This window comes from Suillus discolor, assembly GCF_016758755.1.
Source record: "Suillus discolor strain FC423 chromosome Unknown F5147scaffold_288, whole genome shotgun sequence".
Taxonomy (NCBI): Eukaryota; Fungi; Basidiomycota; class Agaricomycetes; order Boletales; family Suillaceae; genus Suillus; species Suillus discolor.
This window is the reverse complement of record NW_024541535.1, coordinates 1-22,618: the sequence shown is the minus strand read 5'-3', so window position 1 is coordinate 22,618 and position 22,618 is coordinate 1. Positions and strand designations below refer to the sequence as shown.

The following is a 22,618-nucleotide window of genomic DNA, read 5'->3' as shown; positions in this document are numbered from 1 at the left end:
GGTGGCAGAGGGCAGGGGTAGTAGAGGGGACTCGTATAGCATGTTGTAACACCTAGTAGATTGTGTTCCTCAGTACAAAAAACACTGAAGCATATGTTAAGTCACCTTGAAGCCCACTAGCAGGCCATTGTTCAGTTCCATCAACAGTAAATATGGCAGCATCATAGCGGCCATGCTTCCAGTTAGCATCTGGCAGAGATGCACTGACTGTCAGAGCAGGAAGGAGGGCTGACCCGGTGTCATGTGGCATCTGCTGTACACACACTTTGAACCAAATATCAAGGTGCTTGAATGGAAGATTCATGTTTGGTGATGCTCGATGTTGTCCTGTCAACTTGTAGACACAAAGGTTTTGAACAATCTGACCCTCACGTTGAATGTAATTGGCGAGTGCTGCTCGCAAGTCAGGCAAACAGAACTTCTCGGCGACATTGTCGATAGCTTGACATCGTAACGAGGGGTAAAAATTAAGATGTATGGTAGTGGAGCCAGCGATGAACGTGCAGAGTGGTCTGGGTGCTGTGGTGGACGATGAAGCAAGCTGTGCTTTCTTGAAGAAATTCGTTATAACACAGCCTGTCCCCCAGAGATCACTAATGGTAGCCTGTAGATCGTCTGCCTCATCAGCGCCCTTGTCATCATTGATCCCATCATCCAAGTCATCATCTCCATATCCAGTGGTGGCAGTATCCATCTGAGACTGCAATTGCTGTGCAATAGATGTTGCAGTATGAAAATGTTGACATTTTTCGATGTGATCCAGATATTGACATATCTGGGGATCATAGTTCTGGTTATTTGTCAATTCTGCTGGATCCTTGATCAGAGTTATGTGAGCTCATTCTGTGGTGTCAGCCAACCACTGTATGAGAGAACCAACTTGATAGACACTTAGCACAACACTTTGCATCAATTCGAGTTTCGGAATGTACCAGTTGTCAAGGATGTTTTTGCTCTTGGCACCCTGACACCCACCGTGCACAATAATTTGATGTTTGTGATTGTGAAATGTTTTGAGAGCATCAAGGATCTTTTGACATTGGTTTGAACTGATTGTTACTGCTTGTGATAAGTAATGGAAGTCCATTAATGCACGTACAGCAATGACAACGCCCGGAGGTGCGGCATCCACAATTACAGCAACAAGATAATGCTGCATGTCCCGCTGTGCTCTTCCAGTGACTTGCTTGAGCATCAAGATACCCTGTTTGAAATGTCTGAATGTCACGAGTGGTTGTAAGACAGAGAAATGAAAGTCAAGCTCCTCCGTGCCAATGATTCTGATACACCACTGTACATTGTGATCATAGAATTCACGATGCCAATGGTGCAATGCTTCCAGAGTCAGAAACCGAGTTGGATCTGTGAATGGCCAGTTGTGCCAGAACGGATCAACAACACCGCTGAGGTGGTAGGGCTCATAGGCAGCAAAGAAGTCTTCAAAATTTCGAGGGTCGCACATAGATTTGATGCTCTTGAGCTGTGTGAGGGTGGTTTTTGCTGTGCATGGGGGGTGTTGAAAGCCATCACTGAATTGCTTATATGAAGCCATGGTGAGTGGTGAGGTCTTTCCTCAAACACAGGCAAGCATGGCTGCCTCGGGTGTATCCACAATATACGAGGTCAGGGGAGTGAAGCAATATCTAAGGTTTCTGACTGGGTCCGACATCATACACCCAATGTGTGCAGCCTGCTTGAGTGGCTCAAGGACAATGTCAAGACATTGATGGATTAGGTGAGCTTCTAAAACACCTTGCATACGCTTGACTGGATGTACAAACTCAGCAATGGGAAGCAGGGCTGTGAGAAGGAAAGCGTGCGATGATGCCTTATTTCGAACTGCCATCTTAATGTTGGCAAGGCTGATAGGAGGGGGTGAGCAACACATCCACCGGTCATGTTTGTGATATTGGTCTTATCAGAGGAAAGTATTACACCAAGTAACGTAGAACCCTCTGGAAGTTCAGACTGCAATAAAGCAATAGCAATTAGACATATAATCTCACTAAGCGGTAAGGAACAAACCTGCATCATCCAGGCTGTGTCGCCAGTCATCCATTCGTCATATATTCGTACCATGTGCTCCGCCATGGTGTATATGCATTCAGGGATGAAGTCAATATCCTTGGCAAATCTAGGATTGTTGAAGAGCAACTCGATACAGTCCAGTGGATCGCGCCAATACAAGTGCACAGGTAGTTTCATTGGATGTTCGGTGGAAATGATATGATATTGCCACTTGGGGCCAGAAGGTAGAAGCTCAGCACGACCCCGTAGCTCTTTCGCCGTGTGAAAGGAGAGCGGTAAGGCTTTGATCTATCAAAGATTTGAATTCCTACTAAGCTGATCCGGAGTGAGTGAAGGAAAACATACCAGTTCTATCCCTAGGAAATGATCTATGGCTGCCATACTCAATGTCGAGGACAGTAGAAAACTGGCGAGCTCCCATTCCTGAAATGATGCAAATGGGTAATACAAGTTGTCGGTACAATTATCTGCATATACATCATGATTGAACTGCTCCAGGAAAGTCAGGCCCTATGCATGTACCCTTGCAGCACCTTCAAATCATGTAAAATATCTCCCTGCAACTTCACTACCCAGTTCCTCTTCACTGGGGATCGGAAAATCATTCTCCACATTCGCTTCTTCATCGTAGTATACCATATTCGAGTCAGCCCCATCCAAGTTAGGGTTCCAGTTTCACGCTGGCACCAGATCCAAGTCCATTGACAAGCCATGAGGGCTTTGAGTTCTGAGTCTGTCAGAATGAACAGAAGATAGAGATTGCGATGATGACCGATTGGAGTCAAAAGATGCATGTTGGTTCAAAGAGTTGAGTATTTGTGTTGCAGTTGTGAGCTCCACAGTGTGTGGTTGGCATGATACGAGGGGCTGGCTCAAGTGGTGTGTAACACCCAAGGCATTGTTGAACTTCTTTAGACAGTTCAGGCAGTTGTGCATGATGCTAGCTAACATCTAAGTTGATAGTAACAGCATACTACTAGATAGCCAGCGTGCCACTTCAAGTTCACCTTCCTTTTTAGTAGTACTATTTTTAGAGTCTAGCAGCATGAAATGCAAATGGCTGAATATAATAGTAGTAGTACATACGTACAACACAGAGGATGCAACACTGGCATGGACAACAGTTGGTAATGAATATACTACTACTACTACTACTACTACTACTACTACTACTACTACTACTAGTACTGTGATTGTCAATGCTACTATAGTACAGTGAAACCTAAACAAACATCAGTGTGAAACATTGTAAGCCTACCACACAGGCTTGACTTGAAAGATCTACTAGTAAGATAACAACTTATCATAAATACTTCAGATCGTCGCAGAGACTGGCAAAACTCACCTTTCGTTAGGTGGCCCAAGACTTCTTGCTGTTTGTCTTCTTCTTCTTCAAGACATTATTCATCACCTCTTTTGAGACCTTTGGCTTCTTCAATTCACATTCAGTAGTAGAACCACCAGGAAGAGGAGTAGCCAGAGTGACAGTCTGAGATGACCCAGCAGAGACTTGTGTAGTGGGAGCGGTGTAGAGACTGACATCTCTGTGGCCTCGTAGAGGGCTAATTCTCCAACACTCTAATCACCTCCCAAACACAGTGCGACCCATATCTCATTCAGTGCACTTCGTGCTTCATCAGCTGCTCGCACGCAGGCGCTTCGGTCACGCATATATGCACATGCATCTTCGGTTCCGTCGCTCGTCCTCTGTCCATCCATTCCATGTCTGTTCAGTTCGTCGGTGCGTATTCCTATCTTATTCTCATGTATTCTGACATATCTCCGGTGCTTGCGCACATATTCTGTATGTTTCGTCACAGACCCTTATTACATATCATCACGTACTTGCTTCACTTTCCGGCTCGCTTTAGCACTTGACAGCGCTTAATGCTACTTAGAATATATATACTCCTGCCTCTATGTATAATGATTATATTCTTCTTCCCACACATCATTGGACTCTAAGTCTAAATCTCTGTCATATCCGCCGACCGACACTAAGCACCTGAACTTGTACGAGTGCCAGTCCTCATATTCTCAATACAAACATTGCATTATCCGTCTCCTGACTCACTTAAGAGTCGCTGTGCTCCACCACCCGCACGCGCGCCTCGCGTTCACTCAGTGCATGTTACTGCACTTGTCACTCAGTAGCGCTTCATAGCACTTTCACTTATTGCGCTTTTGCTCATTGTCACGCGCTTCACCAGGCTTATACGACAGCCCAGTTCAGTGTTTCCCTCCACTATTTTACATAGAGGAACCTTCTCAGTAGCAATCCCCTTGGGCCGACATTAGATTCGTGCACAGAGGACCATCTGAGTATATCTCATACCACCCACTTTTCATCTTTCTACATTCCTCACCTACAACTGGAGCCCACCACGAGAGGATCATCTGAGAAAGTTGGTAGGGTACTCAGGCCTACCAAAGACCATGTAGCAAGAAATAAAGCCTTAGAAGAATGTAGAAGAGCAGTTGCCTCTTCACACTTATCAACCATTCAGGAAATTTTGACTCCGATTGAGTGCAACCGTCCTCGGAACTTCTCAGAGCCCGCATGCCCAGATCTATCTCCATTTTCACCGAATCCATTCGCGCCCGCATCGCCAGTCATGCCTTCGCCCAAGGAATCAGTACACGGTAAATCCTCGGACGTCTTTGAATCACATGACAACCCCTGCAACTTACCGCTGGGCGCATTTGTAGAAACGCCAAGAAATCAATCAGATCCTAACTTTATTCATCTCTCTCCGCTTACCCTGCTAACCGTTTCTAGTGCAACCATCAAAGAAGAACCCTTATCGCAGTCATGTGCGCCCTTATCAATCAAAGTGCCAACTATTAAGAAGGAGGAAACAGAAACCCTTATCGCGCCAAACTCAATTCGGAACCGCACCGCCATATATATCCCTCCAGTTTCTCAAACAGCTCCGACAATAATTATACAACCCACGCCTATCATCAAAAACCCCCAGCCGGCAAAAATGTCAACAACTATTAGAATGCCAACCCGCAGTTCTGTTAAGACCGTGCACAAAGGATAGGACTGATTCCGAAGGGCTTGGCTTCAGCTCATGTGCTGTGCCCCTTACCCGAGTATGTGCCCTTAATTGCAGATGACATCCGGAGGAAGTTCAAGGAAGTCCATAGGACTTCCGAAGGAGCGCGGGAAAGTCCGGAAGGACTGTCCGGATCCGGATGAGTGCGAGAAACTTCCAGAGGGGTGCAGGAAACTTCCGGAAATTACTATGGACAGAGGAGGTAATGAGCAGAGTCTAAGATAATATTCGAACTGAGGAAGTACAAAGATTCTACAGGGTTTATATACTACTGAGGACTTAACGGAGAATCAGTCAGCGCAGTCCGAAGCTATGTGAGGCTGTGGACAGAGCGTATAGAAAAGTCAAACACTAGTCTATTGGAAAATAGTAAATGAAGACGGAAATGAGAACATAGGAAAATAAAGGCAGAAATGAACTGAGGTATGGAAAAATGAGTATAGTCTAACTGGAGAAAAAAACCGTACAAAGGGATAAGGCATGGAAGATAGACACGGGTCAGATCCGGACGATAGATAGAAGTCAGCCGGATCCGGAAATCCGGAAATGATGTGTGTGATAGGTCCGGGTCCAGAACACGGGATATGACAGCTAGAGGGTTTCAGCAGTGTGGCAGGGTCAGGTGCATGGCCTGTAACAAAAGCAGAGGCAGTATTTTGAGGTGATGGTGAAGTACATTCAACACTGAACTCACTGTCTGTGTATGAGTCATCTGACTCCAAGTCAGAGTGTCCCCTCAGGTGCTGTAGTAACACAAATATTAGTTTTTCAAGCCTGAAAAATAGCCATGAAGACGGACCTCCAAGTGGCTCCTTGCAAGCACTACAAATTTTTCCATGCAAAGACAGTACTTTGAATCCTCAGTAAACAGAGGGTACTTGAAGATAGTGTGCTTAATGATGTTTATTGCAGTGATTGCACACAAAAAGGAGTTGAGTTGTTCACCACAAGCCATAGCTGCTTTGTCAAATGGTGCAAATCCATGATTATTCAACCAGCAGCAGACAGCATTGAGATAGGAAATAGGTAAAGACCACCCAAGCGAGTCTCCATATGAAATAATTCTCATATTAGCGTCCACACTAAGAACAGCCCAATGAATGTTGGCAACATTAACAGGGAATATGACACAGTGGATGGTGCCATCACGAAGCAAATCTCCAAGATATCATAGCCAGGAGAATGCTCTGTCAAAATGATACATAGACCACCGTGTATCATCAAGTAGCAAGATACTTGCAAGATCAAGGCTCTCAACAGCACAGGATGATTCACTGTGTTCATCCAAACAACCATTGATAGCCGCAATCAAGGCATCCACAATGTGTCCATTGACCATGGTGTTTGCGAGCAAAGGGGGAAGCTCAGACATGCGAATCCCAGCACAAGCACAAAAGCCCTTCAGAAAAGCCCTTTAGATTGGCATCCCATGACAAGTACCCAAGGATATCTAGAGCCTCATCCATCAGTACCGACCTCGGCAGCATGACGGTCATGCTCATTGTGATCAAGCCTTGCAAGGATCCAATCATGGGACTTGAGCCAGGTGAGACGAGCCTCAAGGACATGGGAAAGGTCTCTCCAGTATGAAAGAACCCATAACGGAAGGTGTATCATTGGGGAATATGGATGAATAACTGAAGCATGGCCATCAAACCAGGCTTGACCAAATTGATCGAGTAGCCGAGTTGCAAGGTGTAGCGGGGGGACTGTCCACATCAGAAAGTCATCAGGGATGTGAGCGTGAGAAAATACATGTCAATAAAGTGATGGAGTTCGAGTTGAGGTTGTGGTCGAGTGCGGCGATGAAATCGATATCAAGCAACTGCGTGACAGATAAGGTTGGCAATGGGATGCTTGACTGAATTGATGTTGGAACAGTCAACAGCTGTTTGATTTCACGTCTAACAGAAGATGGAAGGTGGTTCTGTTTGAAAATGTGACCACATTTAAGCCAATCTGAGGTGACAAATGCATCAGTTTCAAGTTATGGCATGACTGGGAGTGACATTGAAAATTTTGAAGGCGGACTCACAGTTCCAGTAGGTCCTGTCGAGTACCAAAGGATCCGAGTTGATAAACACCGAAGGATCCAAGATAGGAACAGGGGGCAGTGATAGGTCTGAGCACACGCTGAAATGAATGTAGATGAGTGATGCATGATGTCGGCTCATGTCCTGCAATATTTTCAATGTTTCTTTATCCTTCCTTCATGTGGGACTCCAGTGGAATTCAAACTCTGACATGATTGATGACTGGCCAGCATAAGATGAATTCAGAGATGCACTGCCCAAAATCCACAAGCACTGGCACAACTAACACATTTCAATTTCTGCAGCAACAGGGACTGCCTTTGGAAACATTATCCACATCCTGGCCATGTATCTATCATGCTGTGCTCACTCCTCTTGCTTCCTCTCTTTGACCTCACTGCTTAGCTCGGGATCATCTTCACCTATGGCATCCTTCTCGTAATCACTCCCATATTCTCAAGAATGGCAAGCTTATATCTCTATCCGATGCTGATCTGGATCACATCCTAACCATGATGGGACATTCCCTTGCATCGGGGACTCATGAGATTTATGGTTCGGGACTACTAGTATTTCATGTATTTTGTGATGTCCACAGCATCCCAGAGGACCAACAGGGACCTGCCTCATCAGTCTTACTTCTGGCCTTCATCGCAAACTGTGCTGGCATGTACTCTGGAAAGAGTCTTGAAACCTATTTTTATGATGTACATGCATGGCATCTTTTACATGGGTTGGAGTGACTAGCGGACCACCACTTTGGTCACCTCATTTCAGGTACCTCTTAGGTTGCATTATACCTACAGAGGTTTTCACCTAAGGGGTACTTTTCAGGTGGTCTGGCCATGTTTGTGTGGTCTTTCCTTAAGTATATAGGGTCCAAAATGAAATGTATTGAGCACGGTCCAGGGGTCAAAATATTTTTTGCATGGGAAAGACTGCCAGCCAACTTTAGACCACACATACATTGGGAATTTCCCATGGTTCAGGGGTGTCAGGGGTCCTATTATGACCCAAATTTTTGGGCAAAAAACATTGAAAATTGTGGTTTTTTTTGGTCCCCTCACCCACCTCAGGCAGCACTTCTTGGTGATAACAAAGGATCCTGTAGACCTGGTTTCTATATTATGGCGACAGGGCCCGACCTCTCTATGGCCTATTAATATATTTCGTCTTTAATGATCCCCAGTGGTGTGAAAAGGAGGATGAGTGTGCAGGGTTTCTGAGCGGATCTGATAGGCAAATCATCAGGGAAGACTAGGGGCAAGCAAGGTAATATGGGATATGGATATGTATCACCAAGTGACTTGTATGAGGCTAGCCTGAGGGTGATCATCACAGCAAGTTTGGTGCCACCCATAATAGCCTTGTGCTTTATCAATTAGCCTCTAGGTAGCCACACATTCTGCACTATTGGCTCTGAGGAGCCTCAATCTGCCTACCCTTGAACCTGATTGTAGTGTTCTCTCTATATTGTCGCATAATAAGCATACTCTAGATATGTTTGTACTACTACTAACAACCATGATTCCTGGTAAGGCACAACTATCTTGCAAGTCTCAAGTTGTATCTTTTAGCCTTAGCCACCATTTTGTGAGCCCATAAGCCCTATGATAGATGCTACATACTGTATCACACTATATGGTATATATGTAATCTGATATGTGTGTAGTCATGTCTTTTACAATGGTGTGTGCTTTTGCAGGAACAATAGCACCATCTTAAGGCATCTGGCATAACAGTTGAACTTTGAAATAAGACTTATATTTGGAGAAGGGAAAGAGGCAAAATAATGAGCAGATCTGAGGTAGCAGAAAATAAGCTACATAAAGTGTCTTCCATACCTCATATCCAACTCTGAGAAAGAAAAATGTAGAGCTGTGAGGGTAAGATAGTGAGATCAAGCCAATATGCTTGTGAGGTATCAAACACAAGGACATAGAATATACATTGAAACCATTAAGAGAGTCACTGGAGGAAAGCTAACATGCCTGTGAGGTATTAAGCATCAAACACAAGGACATAGAATATACATTAAAATCATTAAGAGAGTCACCGGAGGAAAGCCAACATGCTTGTGAGGTATCGAGTGTCAAACACAGGGACATAGAATATACATTGAAACTATTAAGAGAGTCACTGGGGGAAAGCCAATATGCTTGTGAGGTATTGAACGTCAAACACAAGGACATAGACTATAAATTGAAACCATTAAAAAGCGACTGGAGGAAGGACCACAGAGACATGTGGGAGGGACCATGGTGAATGGGAAATGACTATAGGGAGATATGGGAAGGAGCACAGTAGATGAGAAAGATCATATAGAAATATGGGAAGACCCAAGGTAAATAAGAAAGGATTATAGGGAAGGACCATAGTGAGTGGGAAAGGACCATATGGACATATGGGAAGGACCACATTGAATAAGAAAGGACCATATAAACATGTGGGACAGACCATGGTGGATGGAAAATAGCCATAGGGACATATGGGAAGGACCACAGTGAATAAAAAAGGACTGTAGAGACATGTGGGAAGGACCACGTGGGATGGGAAATGGCCATAGAGACATATGGGAAGGACCATGGTGAATAAAAAAGAACTGTAGAGGCATGTGGGAAGGACTGTGGCAAATAAGCTAGGATCATAGAAGTAGACTCACTGCAACATATACATTTACACAATCATCATCAGTTTGAAGTCATCATTACTTGTAATAAGAAAGCAGTTATAAATTTTTGAACAAAATTGAGAACATACAACTACAATTATGGGTGACATACATGTTAAATAATAATACTATGTAAGAGTGTCAGGGTTACATGCAGCACCTTTTTTTAAGTGAAGATTTGGTAGGTGACGAAGGCATAAAAGTATCCTCAATGTTATGAACAAAGTCCTCATCCTGATACCTGTACTCATCAGCTAATGCAACCTCTTCAATTGCATCCATTAGTTCATCATCTCCAACCTCATAATAAGCCAGATCACCATCCTCGTCACTCTCTTCCTGCTCTCCAACACTCTTGTCATCATCCTTATACTGGAAAAAAGACGGCTGCACCTGGTCTCGAGCAGCTTGAAGTATATCTTCATTTTGAGGACCCCAACTCTCGACTGGCTACACATAAGGGATCTCTTAAACTTTCTTCTTCCAAATGACACAAATGTGAAAAAGTTCATCTGCATGGGCCCACATGTGGAATGACACTACAAGATCATCAGCTGCCAACAAATTAAGTGCAATTCACTGTATACTGAGACTAGACACACCCACATCCCTCAACACAGTTTGCATGGCCTCCCACTCTGCAAACATCCACTCCTGCATGACGGTCTGCTCTTGCATCAAACAAGTTTCTTCTTTAACACACCAATCCACTTCAAGCTGTAAATGAATACCAGACCTAGTGGCCTCATCCGATAACCATGCTGGTGGGTTTATACCATCTTCGTCAAGGCCAATATCTTGCCAGATCTCATCATCGACGTCGGGTAGAAATATGCCCCCGTGTATAATAGGGCAAGGATCTTTGCCTTTGGGTGTAGCACCTTGTGATTGGGTTGTCAATCCGCTGCCAAGGAAGTCATGCCAGAGCTGTGGTGAAGGGTAATTGCATGGTGGGTCGTGATTAACTTGGCCAATCCATAACAGACGACAAGTGAGCCAGGTGGCAATATAACCTTGCAGGCGCTCTGGCAGCTTGGAACCAAGGAGAAGAGCGGGTTCGGGGAATCTGTATCCCCAATCAATCACATAGGGCATATGCACACAAGACAGATCCTTTGTGCAAGTTTTGAGGGCATCATCCCAATGTAAGATAGACGGCAGAAGATATGGGCTTTCAGGGTCTTTCCACTTGTCCCTGGATTTGCCTGACTGGGACGGTTGGGTGGGCCGAGCCTCTCTCGCATCTGATACAGTAGTAAGTAACGTAACCCATTAGAATAGGTTCACCTACAAGGTTGTTGCCTATGCTTTTTCTGACTTTTTTGAGGGGCCTTTCCAGCAGTGGATGGCTGAGAGCATGGCATAGGAGTAGAAGAACTGGGCATAGAGAAACTGCTTGTTGAAGCAGATGAAGCAACCAGCCCATCGGGATTTTTGAAAGTTGTGCCACCATATAGGCGGCAAACGTGAAGTTGACACTGGTGGCCACCTTGACCACGATAGATGATGTCGTAGGGGCAGATTTTGTTGCCCTCTGTGTATATTGAGATGATGACATCATCCAGATGTGTGATTAATACAGGTTTCATCACCTTCATATTAGTGGGTATGTACACCATTGTATGGACATACCAGACGGGGACGCCAGCCATGTGGAGCTTGTTGCACATGTCACTGTCGTGCATGAAAGCGCCCATCCAGGCTGAATTGACAGTGTTAGCTCTAATGCCGGAGGAGATGCAAGGTTGGGCGATGAGAACCCAATCCATACAGGAGTGAATTTCAAGGAATAGGCATTGGGCATCCATGATGAAGATGAGGAGATTGCAAAAGGTTAGGGAATGTTTTTGAGCCATGAGATACCGTGTCAAAGAGATGCAACACGATTGACGATGACATTGTTCTTGCCTTGTTGATTGGCCCTCCAGTCCTGGACATGCTTGTCTACTATTTTCAGGAGCGATTCCAATCCTTCGACCTTGTCAGAAGCTAGTGTGCCTACAGGAAATGAGTTGCCTGGAATGGCCTTGAAGTCCTTTTGCTCGGGGGTGAACCATGCCCAGTGAAGCGGGTGCGGGAATGGGTAGACTCCTTACAGGGAATACAGACAGAATTGCAAAAGATGTTGTCATAGGCTTGAGGCCATTGAAAGCAGTTGACAACACTGAAACGCCCATCAGCACGTGCTTGTACGTTTTCTTCCTCAAAATGGTGGAACTGAGAAATGAAGTCCATGTTGGGCATGGTGATGACCAAATTTCCCTGGACGGCGACTGTGTAGGCATCGAAAGATTGCAACCACGCTGTAGTATGCATGCGCATAAGTCAGTTGAAACATTAAGTGAGGAGCACCACATACATGCACAAAGGTTCGGATCAGCCTTGAACATCATCAAAGTGTTGGGCATGATGAAAAACTGCAAAGTTTAGGAGGTGCAATAACAGGCACAAGAAAAACACACCTCAAGAGTTTGATTTTGTATTATGAGAGTCCAAGCGCTGTTCAGTATGATGAGTAAAATGTGAAATGATTGGCATACCTGAAAAATCAGAGAAGGTCTGCAGAAGTGTGTGGCGCACCAGAAATAATGAGATACGAGACTAAGCACACCCAAGAGGGTCTTCAACCCCATTGGTGCAGCAATGTGTGAGCGACCGGGGCGACCCTCCAGATACGAAGTCAACTAATCAATGAGCAAACAGCACAAAGCCAGTTCAAATGTGCTGGGGACCTTTGAGGATCAATCACGGTGATGAGGTTGATGAGTTCGATGAGGTTGATGAGTTTAATGTGCTGAGTGACGAAGGACTGCTCAAAGTTGGGAACTGATGGTAAGGAAGGAACTTGAAAGGAACTAGGGGAAGGGAATACAGAGAAGGAAATAGACAAGAAACAAAGTTGTGGGAATTTCCCAAATCACAGTTTCATTTGTCAAAGTTTGTGAACCTGTGGGAAAGTCCCACAATGCAACATGTCACAGTTTTATCCTGGACATGGACCACATTGATAACATTGTCACTCCATCCTCTATACTATTCCTGCCCTCAATGATGCTTTCCCCATCCTTGATTATGCTTTTCCTGTCCTCAATTGATCCTCTAACAGTTTCCGGCACTTTTGAACTGGCTTTGTGCCATTCACTCATTGATTAGTTGACTTCGCGTCGCTGATCTTCCACTCCTAGACTTCGCGTCTGGAGGGTCGCCTTGGTCGCTCACATGTTGCTGTGCCAGTGGGGTTGAAGACCCTCTTGGGTGTGCTTTGCCTTGTAGTTTGTTGTCCTCTTCTTGTGTAGTCTTTATATGAAGTGTTGTGGAATGTTCTGTGTTCTGGATAAATTCATTAGGTTTGTTTCACCCTAGTAGGTCATGTTTCACCCTAGTAGGTCGTGTTTCAACCTATGAAAGTCTGTTTCAACTTTGTCATCCTTAGATTTGTGTCTCACTTTCCATTGAAAGAGAGAGTCTTATGTATACACATAAAGCTTTAGAATGAGAGCTGTTCAATGGTTATATAGTCAACCCCTGTAAGGTAGTATATAACCTAGAGTAGAATAACGATAATGAAAGTTATATAGTCAACCCCTGTAAGGTAGTATACAACTTTAAGATAGAATAATGATGTGTCTTAGTCTTACTTCAAGGCACATTGCCTGCACTTTTATTCTTACGTACTCTCACATGGTTTGAGAGAAGAATGAAAAATGGGAAGTTGACCAAGTATCTGGGCTATCCCTAGTGCCTATTTGTGATCTTTCCCAATCCCATCTGGGATCAATTTAGCATTTCTCCAGGACATCCCTGTGCATCTATTGTATGGGCTTTCCCATCATAAATAAGAGTGACAGGGGTTCATTTTGAAACATTTTGGTACATCGAAATATGCAATTTGTACATTGATTGGAACAAGAAGTGTGCATATCTAACAATTGAACAATAGGATGCCACAATAGCAAAGAGAAGATACCTATGTTTTCTTATTAAAATCACATTAAAAAATTGACATGATGGAATTATACAAAAGTCTACATAGAATTATGGGACATTTTTTAGGCACCCCATAAGGCAAACTAAGGGAGGCAAATTCCCTCAAAATAATAGTATTGGCACAAATATATGGACTGTCCTACTGACCCTCTCTACATCAGCTACTGTATCAATGCAATCAATTTGATGGCCTACTGTGACTATGACCTTGTACACTGATTTTGCAATACCATATTTTTCAACATTTTATCACAGCTATATGAAATGAAATAGAGCTCCAAAAGACTACAGAAAAATATTGTACATTAAAAAATACGAAAGGTTTAAACTCAGAGACATATTTTACGTCTGTTCAGTAGCAACATTATTTCAAGATCATCACTATCCGGGCTCTCCCACCTGGCCTACCATCAGTATCTGGGCTTTCCCATTTGGCTTTTGATCAACATCTGGGCTTTCCCACCTACCATATCATCACCATCTGGGCTCTCCCACCTGACCTTCCATCACCATTTGGGCTTTCCCACCTATGATCACCTTACCATCTGGGCTCTCCCACCTATGATCTCCATACCATCTGGGCTCTCCCGCCTGGCCTTTCATGAGTATCTGGGCTTTCCCACCTATGATCTCCATACCATCTGGGCTCTCCCACCTGGCAATCCATGAGTATCTGGGCTCTCCCACCTGGCCTTTTATGAGTATCTGGCCTTTCCACCCACATGCATATGCAATGAAATAGAGAAGCTTTACTTGTGAGTTAGAAGAGAAAGCAGGGAAACTTCAGCCAAGCAAAATTAATATTTGTGCGGTGAAATGCATATGCAATGAAATGGGGAAGCTTTACTTGTGAGTTAGAAGAGAAAGGGGGGATACTCCAGCCAAGCAAAATCAATGTTTATAGGTATGCGATGAAATGAGGAAGCTTTACTTGTGAGTTAGAAGAGACAGGGGCAATACTCCAGCCAAGCAAAATCAATGTTTATGGGTATGCGATGACATGAGGAAGCTTTACTTGTGAGTTAGAAGAGACAGGGGCAATACTCCAGCCAAGCAAAATCAATGTTTATGGGTATGCGATGAAATGGGGAAGCTTTACTTGTGAGCTAGAAGACAAAGGGGGGACACTCCAGCCAAGGCAAATTATAGTTGAATAGAGCCTCATTATTAAACAGAATACCCATACCCTTTTGGGCCATACATGTGGCAATTGCATCAATGCTGAATAACTTGTTGGTAACAATATGGCATGTTACCTCAGTGTCTTTGCTAGTCATGTGATTCTTGTTCCTCCGGTGTCAAGTATCAGAGAGATGTATTCCATAAGATATAGATAGTCAACACAGTTACTACAATCTTACAGTAACATGTGCATAGCGTCATTAGTATCCCCACCCATCTCAGTCCTGCGGTCGAAATAATTCACAACATCACACCAAGATTCATCCAGGAAACACGTAGTATTGTCAATACAAATACATCCAACCATACTCGAACTCATCGTATAACTGCAATATTACAACATCTCAAACCAAGGCAGCCAGGCATACGACCTACATTGTTCCTAAAATTGGGACACCACAATATGAAGACATGAAAAATTTACCCGCGCAAGAGAACAACTGAAGTGAAGAGAGAAGATGTACACGAAGTCCAACAACTTGAGGCACTAATACGGATAATGAAAGGCAACCAACAGCCATGTTTAGCACAAATGGACAGTGTTATTCTTGCCTAAAGAATGTTAGTAGCGAAACCGCGAAGGCCCATCTTCATGATAAGAGTCACTAGTCCCCCTTACTTGAAATCTCTGACGGTAGTCATCTGCCTGATTGTACCGGCATGAGTAAGCATGATGTTGAGGGTATGGATTATCCTCGCTATCTGCAAAGGGAGATGTCTCATGTTGCCGGTGGGCGGGGCGATAGTACCTTGCACGAGTGGTTTCGTCTCGCTCTCGGTGCACAGGAGGTGACCGCGAGGCTTCACGACGGCGGTTTGGGGCAGCGAAATTCCTGTCCTCGCGAAGAGGGTATGGCTCACGGCTAAGCAATTAAGTTAGCGCGTTGCAACTCATGAAAGTTAAGACATACTCAAAGCCTGTATCAATACGCACAGGAGGTGAACGCGAGGATTCACGATGGCGGTTTGGGGGAGCGAAATTCCTGTCTTCGCGAAGAGGGTAGGGCTCACAGCTAAGCAATTAAGTTAAGACATATTCGAAGTCTGTATCATTATGAGAATGAGTGGGACGCTCCTCCATGTGCCGTGCCAATGAAGGGTCAGCCTGCAGAAGATTAACGTTGGAGGGAAGACGGAATAATACTGTATTTACCTGGGAAATTTTCTTCGCCTTGAACGGCAAGTTAGTCTGTCGTCTTCCACCACCAAGTTCTTCTCTCCTTGTAGGCAGAATAGGGTGGGATTCAGGATCAAAGAGATCTGGCACCCGAGTAGGATCGCCTCCCTCTTGGCGATGTACTGGCGTGGTACTTCTAGCAGTGACGTTGATTGGATGGTAAGGTCAGGGGGCTCAAAGTGACGGGAGATTGATTATCACTTGGCAGCGTTTCTTGAGGAGAGGGAACAGGAGCATCGGAATGTGCTTTGTGAGCGGCCAACACATCTTCAGGGATAGACGCCTTGAACTTCAGTGGAGTCGACCAGCTTGCACAGCACAACATCCAGGATGCTAGTCACCAAGGGAATGTCAAACATCTCTGACGCCTCGTCCTTGAGCTGCTTGAGACACTCTTACACAATTTATATCAGAACAGGAATGTGTAATGATAAAACAAAGATTACATACCATCTGACCAAGCTGTGAACTCGATCTCAGGTACATTGACATCTAATTCATCTATGACGTCTTCCACGGTGCGCTCCCGACCTCGGTGCTTGCCCTTGGACTTCTTTTTCTCGATCTCTAACAAGTTCTCAGCTTCGGCCCAGAGTTCAGCTTCATAATAGGAATGTGCTTTGCGCTTGATGAAAGGGACAACGAGCAGCTTGAGATGCTGTGAACTAAGGTTGTGAGGGTTGAAATCGGGACCGATGGGGGAAACATCGTCAGGCCAGTTCTTGATCATGAACTTATACTGGAAGGCATAGTCAAGGAGCTTCCGCCACTGAACTGCTTTGGGTCGATACCCAAACTTCGCTATTTAAGCAGACACCGGTCAATCGTTGAATGTGCACAAGCCTGGGCACTTACAAGTGTTCTCAAGTACCATAATTGGCCATATCCTTCTGTAATGGTCACGGGGAGCCTTGTTTGGCTTTGAAAGTAGAATCTCATAGGCCCCTACTCCCCCCATAAACTGCGGTACGGATATATTGTAGCCTTTTGCTCTGTGGACAAGTCAGGAGGCAGAAAAAGTTCAGAAGAATAAGACATACTTCGTTGCGGTTACAACCCAATCTAATATTGCGCGAGTGTCCAGTTGATGCTCATTGATCAACTTGACTATGAAGTCGGAGCCTGCAACAAAGCCGGAAGCCTGTCGAGCAGCCTCGTCTTGTGTTGTATCGAATATACAGCCGATAGCTTCTACTCCTTCGAGACAAGAATATGCAGACAACTATATCGAGTCACTAGTTATAACCTAGAATGTGCACATGAGGTAGATGTACCTTTCTTGCGATATCCTCCCTCATTGACAAGATGGTCTTGGCACGTGATTGTTTGGTATTGCCGCCAGTAATACTATAGTTGCGAATTGTGTCCCACTGTTCACTCTCCTTGGCCATTGCATGATAATGTTTGCATTGGTGTTCTTTCCAGTCAACGATGGCTGAGACTCTCGAGTTAGCATCATGTACACCACGGAAATGGGGACTGACATTCTTTGTCCTCGTGAGAGTGATTATCCATGAACCAGCATTGGTGGGTGTTCCAATCAGACTCTGATCGTGAATGCTTGATGGACAGGCCAGCCTCAATGAGAATACTGCGCATGGACTTGCCGTATTTGACACCAATGACCCGAGCTTCTTCAGCTGTTTGCTGTCCAAGCTCCTGAGCCTCATCGATGCCCTCCTGACATAGCTGGCCTCGCTTTAAATGGCCTGGGAGTTCTTCTTCATTCTCACTGGCGCTGTTGTCTGATGTAGGGCCAAAAACTATACTAGCTGGAGTGGGGTTGTCACTTGAACGTGACGTATGAGCATGCTTGGTGCGAATGGTTGTCGAGCGAATTGCGTTCTGAGAAGTGTTGGCCGAGGTATTTTTGACTAGCGAAGACGTCTTCCTGCGCTTAGGAGGCGGCGACGATAGACTGTGGTGATCGTTGTTGTGATCGTGCTCCAGGTCTTCATCTGCATCTGACTCGTGGGCATAAGCTTGATTAGATGTGGCGGGGTCTTCACGATTTGCCTGGGAAGAAGTATAGCTACTATCCGATGAAGAGGTCCGAGAACCATCATTGAAATTGTAGTGGGCCTTGAACTTTCAGGGGCCTGAAGTCTCCTTGCTACAATAGAACAGATAACTATCAGCCCTCCCCACCAAGAGAAAGATTAGACAGTACATATCTGGCGAAGTCTTTGCACATTCGAGGTCTTCGTTATTCTCGTCATGCTCAGATCCCTCATCGGTGTCCTTGGCGTCGTTGTCATTGTGACTATCACCTTCTACATCGTCTTCGTGGTCACAACCATCAGCCTTCGCAGCCGGTGATTAAACCAGATATAACATACCTAGTGGTGTCTTTGCACGTACGGAGTCCTCAACATCCCCATCATGGTCTTCGTTAGACTGGCCGTATTCATGGTCTTCGTGACCATTATCGTCATGGACATCGTCGTCACTAACGCCGTCCATGTCATGATCTTCATCCATGCGAGAGTCCACAGCCAGCAGGTCATCGTCGGTGTCAGATGCGTCTATGAAAGAGGTAAGTGTACTTATTTTAGTGAAGAGTGGATCATTACCTGGAGCACCGTCGCTTTGCAACTGGATGGAAGAGACTGAGCCCGCTGAAGAATTTACATTTTGCCTGCGAGGGCGAGCAAGGATCTGAGCGTAGTCATCGAATGACATGCTTGAGGAATGTCAGGGTAGAGGGCGAGGTTTTGGGCGGGCAGGGTCATCCGGAACAGGAGAGGGTTGAAGGATACCGCTTCTTTTTCGTTTATTAATCTGCTTGGTTGGGGGGTTGATAGCAACACCACTGCGTGTGTGCATGACATAGCTGCTGGACACTATGGGGACTTGATTGCCAGTATTAGTTGCACTACGATGGGCTGCATTTCTGGTGGAGGGTGCCATTAAAACGTAGACGGACTTGATATTGGGAAAAGCTGTGCTTTTAATACGAATGTTAAAAGCAAGCAGCTTGTAAAACACAAAGTCTCACAGCAATTTTTCAAGACTCGAAGTCTTGAGAGTACGATGGAAGAGTACAGGAGACTGAGCTGATTGCGAGTCAGAAGAAGAAAGATTATTGGCAGAAAAACACGAACATCGGGAATTTTAACTGATCGTAAGGCGCTCAATAAACATCGAGAACGAAACAAACTCAATAGCTATAATCCGCCCAATCGACACTGAAACAAAAAGAGTTACATTGAAACAACGTCATTAGAGTACTCAGTAATGCAATATTCACCGCAAAGGATCACTACTAACTTATTGCGGAAGGTTCACATTAACCAAGCTTCGAAGCTTACGCAAACGAGAGTCCAAATGGGTGAGGGGGAAAGATGAGAATCTTTGGTGAATGAACGTGGCGGTACTAAACTTCTTTAATGTATGATTGTCGCTATGGCGCAACTAGAGAGGATGAATGGATATGGGCGAAGTAACGAGTTCGGTGTTTGAGCTGTATTAAGGTAGGTAGGACCATCTGACTCGTAGTCAGACAGCCAGGTAGTGCTGGATGATGCGAAGTCACCCAGGTAAAGTGTGTCTGCCTCGAAGGCAGACTATGCGATGAGGCCAGGTGTTGAGGTACAGATGGAGGCAAACACTGAGGTAGTGATGGGGGTAAACGATGAGGATGTGATGAGTAGATAATGGGCGACAAGTTCCATACTAAGTAGGAATTAGTATTAAGATTGTCAAAAAGCTAGCGTGAAGAAGATCAGACTTACTTGAGTTCACCTTCTCCACTTCCCAAACAAGTATAGTTAGCGGGTCCCACCTTTTGCATAGCCCGACCATTGATTATCTGTTGTAAGAAGAATTTGCCAACTAGAATAACACAAGATGGGGGGAGGACGTACTGATCAGTAGTTAGAATACAAAGTACCCGACGAGTTCGAAATTCCTGTAAACAATAAATTATAATCAAACCAGTTAGACACGCACCTGAAAGGATGGATGGATATGAGTGAAGTAACGAGTTCGGTGTTTGAGCTGTATTGAGGTAGGTAGGACCATCTGACTCGTAGTCAGACAGCCAGGTAGTGCTGGATGACGCGAAGTCACCCAGGTAAAGTGTGTCTGCCTCGAAGGCAGACTAGGCGATGAGGCAAGGTGTTGAGGTACAGATGGGGGCAAACGCTGAGGTAGTGATGGGGGTAAACGATGAGGATGTGATGAGTGTATTATGGGCGACAGGTTCCATAATTAGTATTAAGATTGTCAAAATTGGAAGTTGAAACACGGGCTTTCCCAGGCCTTGACCTGGGCTTTTCCGGACTGGGCACAGGCTTTCCCACAGTGATTCGAAGCGTGGACTTCACACTTTAATCCCCAACCTCCTTTTCCTCATCGTTCACCTCGCTCACTACCCAACTTAGCTTCATCCCCCATCACGGTTCGCGCCCCCCGACCTCTATAGTCTACCTTCGTGGTAGATGCACCGTGAGCAGTAACTTCGTGTTGCTTGCTGCGATCGATTGCTTAAACTTCGGTCGGCAGTCTCGTCTTCCACCGGCAATATCTTGTCCTCCACTGGCAGTATCTCGCTTCCACCACCAGCATTGTTTTCTACAGCAAGAATTGTCTTCCACAACCAGCATTGTTTTCCACACCCAGAACTGTCTTAAGCCGTCAGAATTCTTTTCAACCGCGCAATTGTCTTTGACCGCCTGAACTATCCTCAGCCGCCTGAACTATCTCCAACTTTCTGTCTCACAACTTTCTGTCTCACTTGACTGATCCTTTAATGCTCTTACTGACATCCAGAATTTGTTTAAGACTGCTGTCGGCTTTTGTGGGTAAGCACATTCATTCTATTTCATCACCATATCATGACATCATCTATCCTCTAACTAGAATCTCAACTTCGCTCAAGAATCCCGTCTTCCTTCATTGTAAGCTTATTCATTATATTTGTTCGTGCTATACTTACTGACATCACGCCTTCATTAGATTTCTCTTCAATCTCTCAACACCATCTCACTATCTGCCTTCGTGGTAGCATTTAAATCATCAGTGACTTCGAGTCGTTGTGTGATTTAAATTTCATTCCTTAGTGACTTCGAGTTGCTGTGTGATTCCCTATCCTCAGTATCGCTGTTCCTGGAGCTCCCGTCATGTCGATCCCTGTGTTCAAACCATTCACGCATTTTGGCGACTGTGTGTTTTGGCATCTTTGTACTTCTACTGTCCTTGACTGATTATGTCCAGGTTATCTCACAGCTACCGATGCCTTCTGTGTGGCTACATATGGCCACCGAGTCATCACCACTCCTAACATGAAGTTCATTCCTCAACCTTTCGACAACGAATCCGATATAATTCAAGTGCGGGCAGATGGCAGATATTGGGCCATGGATCCTTTTCAGTGGCCACAGATGTACAATGACCTGTACGCTCGAAGTTTCGCAATCCCACGCCGGGAAGCCTATCTGGACGACGCAAGCATGACATATGCGTGGTTCAGGGCAAATTTCTCAAGCGACTTCGTGCCCCTGGCTGCGGGTAGTCTTTTTGGTCAGCTCAAGACGGACATTCTCGGCCATCTCAAGCGATTGTACGAGAAGGCCAACAAGTGGGTTAGCAGCTACAAGATCGCAAGGATGCATAAAGAGGATCATGTTGTTGGGTGGGTGCATGTGATGCATGCCGTCTATGAGCACTTCCAGCAAGCTATGGCCTGGCGCGACATTGTCATTGTCGTTGCTGAATATCAGCGCCGATTTCTTGATATCTGGGCGGTTCTAGACTCTACGAAGTAATCGAGCCCCGCATGCGATTCGTCGACACTACCCATAAGGTTGACCCTAAATGGATGGGGTGTTTCACTCAAGACGTCGCTATCGCCACAAAGGTACATGCTGCTGGAGTTCCTGTCTGGCTTATTCGCGATGCTAGACTCATCCCCTCAAATATGAACATTGTTAAAGTTGTCTCGTTCACACCACCCGATGACCTTGTCATCGGCATGTATCATGATCCCCTCAAACTCTTTGCTCAGCCCTTCAACATCATTGCTAGAGGTCCGAGTAATTGCCAGCATCATGAGGCCGCGCGTCAGCCGTATTCCAACTTTGAGAAGTTGCCCGCTCCAAAACCTCAAGTTGAATTGGTCATGACGGAGTCATTGGTAGGAAAGGCTCCCGTACACAAAGGGAAGGCGAAAATGAAAGTAAAGCTTGCGCCGTGTATGTTCAGCCGTCTTCTTTCATGGCTGCCGTGTCTAATTTATTCCTCAGACAATATAACCGCTCCTCGTCAGAACAAAGCTGCATCTGGCTGCGATAAATGGTCTAACATAGATCACCCTTACATGCCACCTATGAATTCTTTCTTCAAGATAGCTTTGGAGGAAGCCAAGAAAGAATTCCTCCGCATCAAGCATCCCAGGGACCAAATGGACGACGGTTACTCGCTTCCCGATCCGGGATTGTTCGTCAATGTTCTTTCCCCGCAATCATTGATGAAGTAC

General features: G+C 45.2%; 5 protein-coding genes across 5 annotated transcripts; 1 reads left to right on the top strand and 4 right to left on the bottom strand.

The window, feature by feature from the left end:
- Window positions 1-52: 52 nt before the first annotated feature.
- F5147DRAFT_782998 (uncharacterized protein) lies at window positions 53-2,409 on the bottom strand (the record flags this gene model as incomplete). Its single annotated transcript, XM_041442791.1, has 6 exons — window positions 53-817; window positions 881-1,537; window positions 1,580-1,839; window positions 1,893-1,968; window positions 2,026-2,316; window positions 2,374-2,409. 6 exons carry the CDS (start codon window positions 2,407-2,409, stop codon window positions 53-55), a joined length of 2,085 nt encoding a protein of 694 aa, XP_041284387.1.
- Window positions 2,410-9,941: 7,532 nt separating this feature from the next.
- Window positions 9,942-10,889, bottom strand: F5147DRAFT_590072 (uncharacterized protein; the record flags this gene model as incomplete). Its single annotated transcript, XM_041432159.1, has 3 exons — window positions 9,942-10,244; window positions 10,269-10,348; window positions 10,397-10,889. The coding sequence occupies 3 exons, from the start codon at window positions 10,887-10,889 to the stop codon at window positions 9,942-9,944; spliced, it is 876 nt and encodes a 291-aa protein (XP_041284386.1).
- A 482-nt stretch (window positions 10,890-11,371) lies between these two features.
- On the bottom strand, window positions 11,372-11,599 carry F5147DRAFT_543612 (uncharacterized protein; the record flags this gene model as incomplete). Its single annotated transcript, XM_041430290.1, has 1 exon — window positions 11,372-11,599. A coding segment is annotated over one exon (228 nt), but the record flags the coding sequence as incomplete, so codon positions are not given.
- Window positions 11,600-16,409: 4,810 nt separating this feature from the next.
- F5147DRAFT_660244 (uncharacterized protein) lies at window positions 16,410-18,822 on the bottom strand (the record flags this gene model as incomplete). The annotated part of the gene is made up of 9 exons (XM_041434661.1): window positions 16,410-16,534; window positions 16,591-16,941; window positions 16,996-17,132; window positions 17,181-17,362; window positions 17,415-17,575; window positions 17,625-18,172; window positions 18,311-18,444; window positions 18,502-18,665; window positions 18,714-18,822. The coding sequence occupies 9 exons, from the start codon at window positions 18,820-18,822 to the stop codon at window positions 16,410-16,412; spliced, it is 1,911 nt and encodes a 636-aa protein (XP_041284384.1).
- Window positions 18,823-21,263: 2,441 nt separating this feature from the next.
- Window positions 21,264-22,578, top strand: F5147DRAFT_782994 (uncharacterized protein; the record flags this gene model as incomplete). Its single annotated transcript, XM_041442790.1, has 4 exons — window positions 21,264-21,306; window positions 21,358-21,887; window positions 21,947-22,334; window positions 22,386-22,578. Coding segments are annotated over 4 exons (1,154 nt in total), but the record flags the coding sequence as incomplete, so codon positions are not given.
- Window positions 22,579-22,618: the final 40 nt, after the last annotated feature.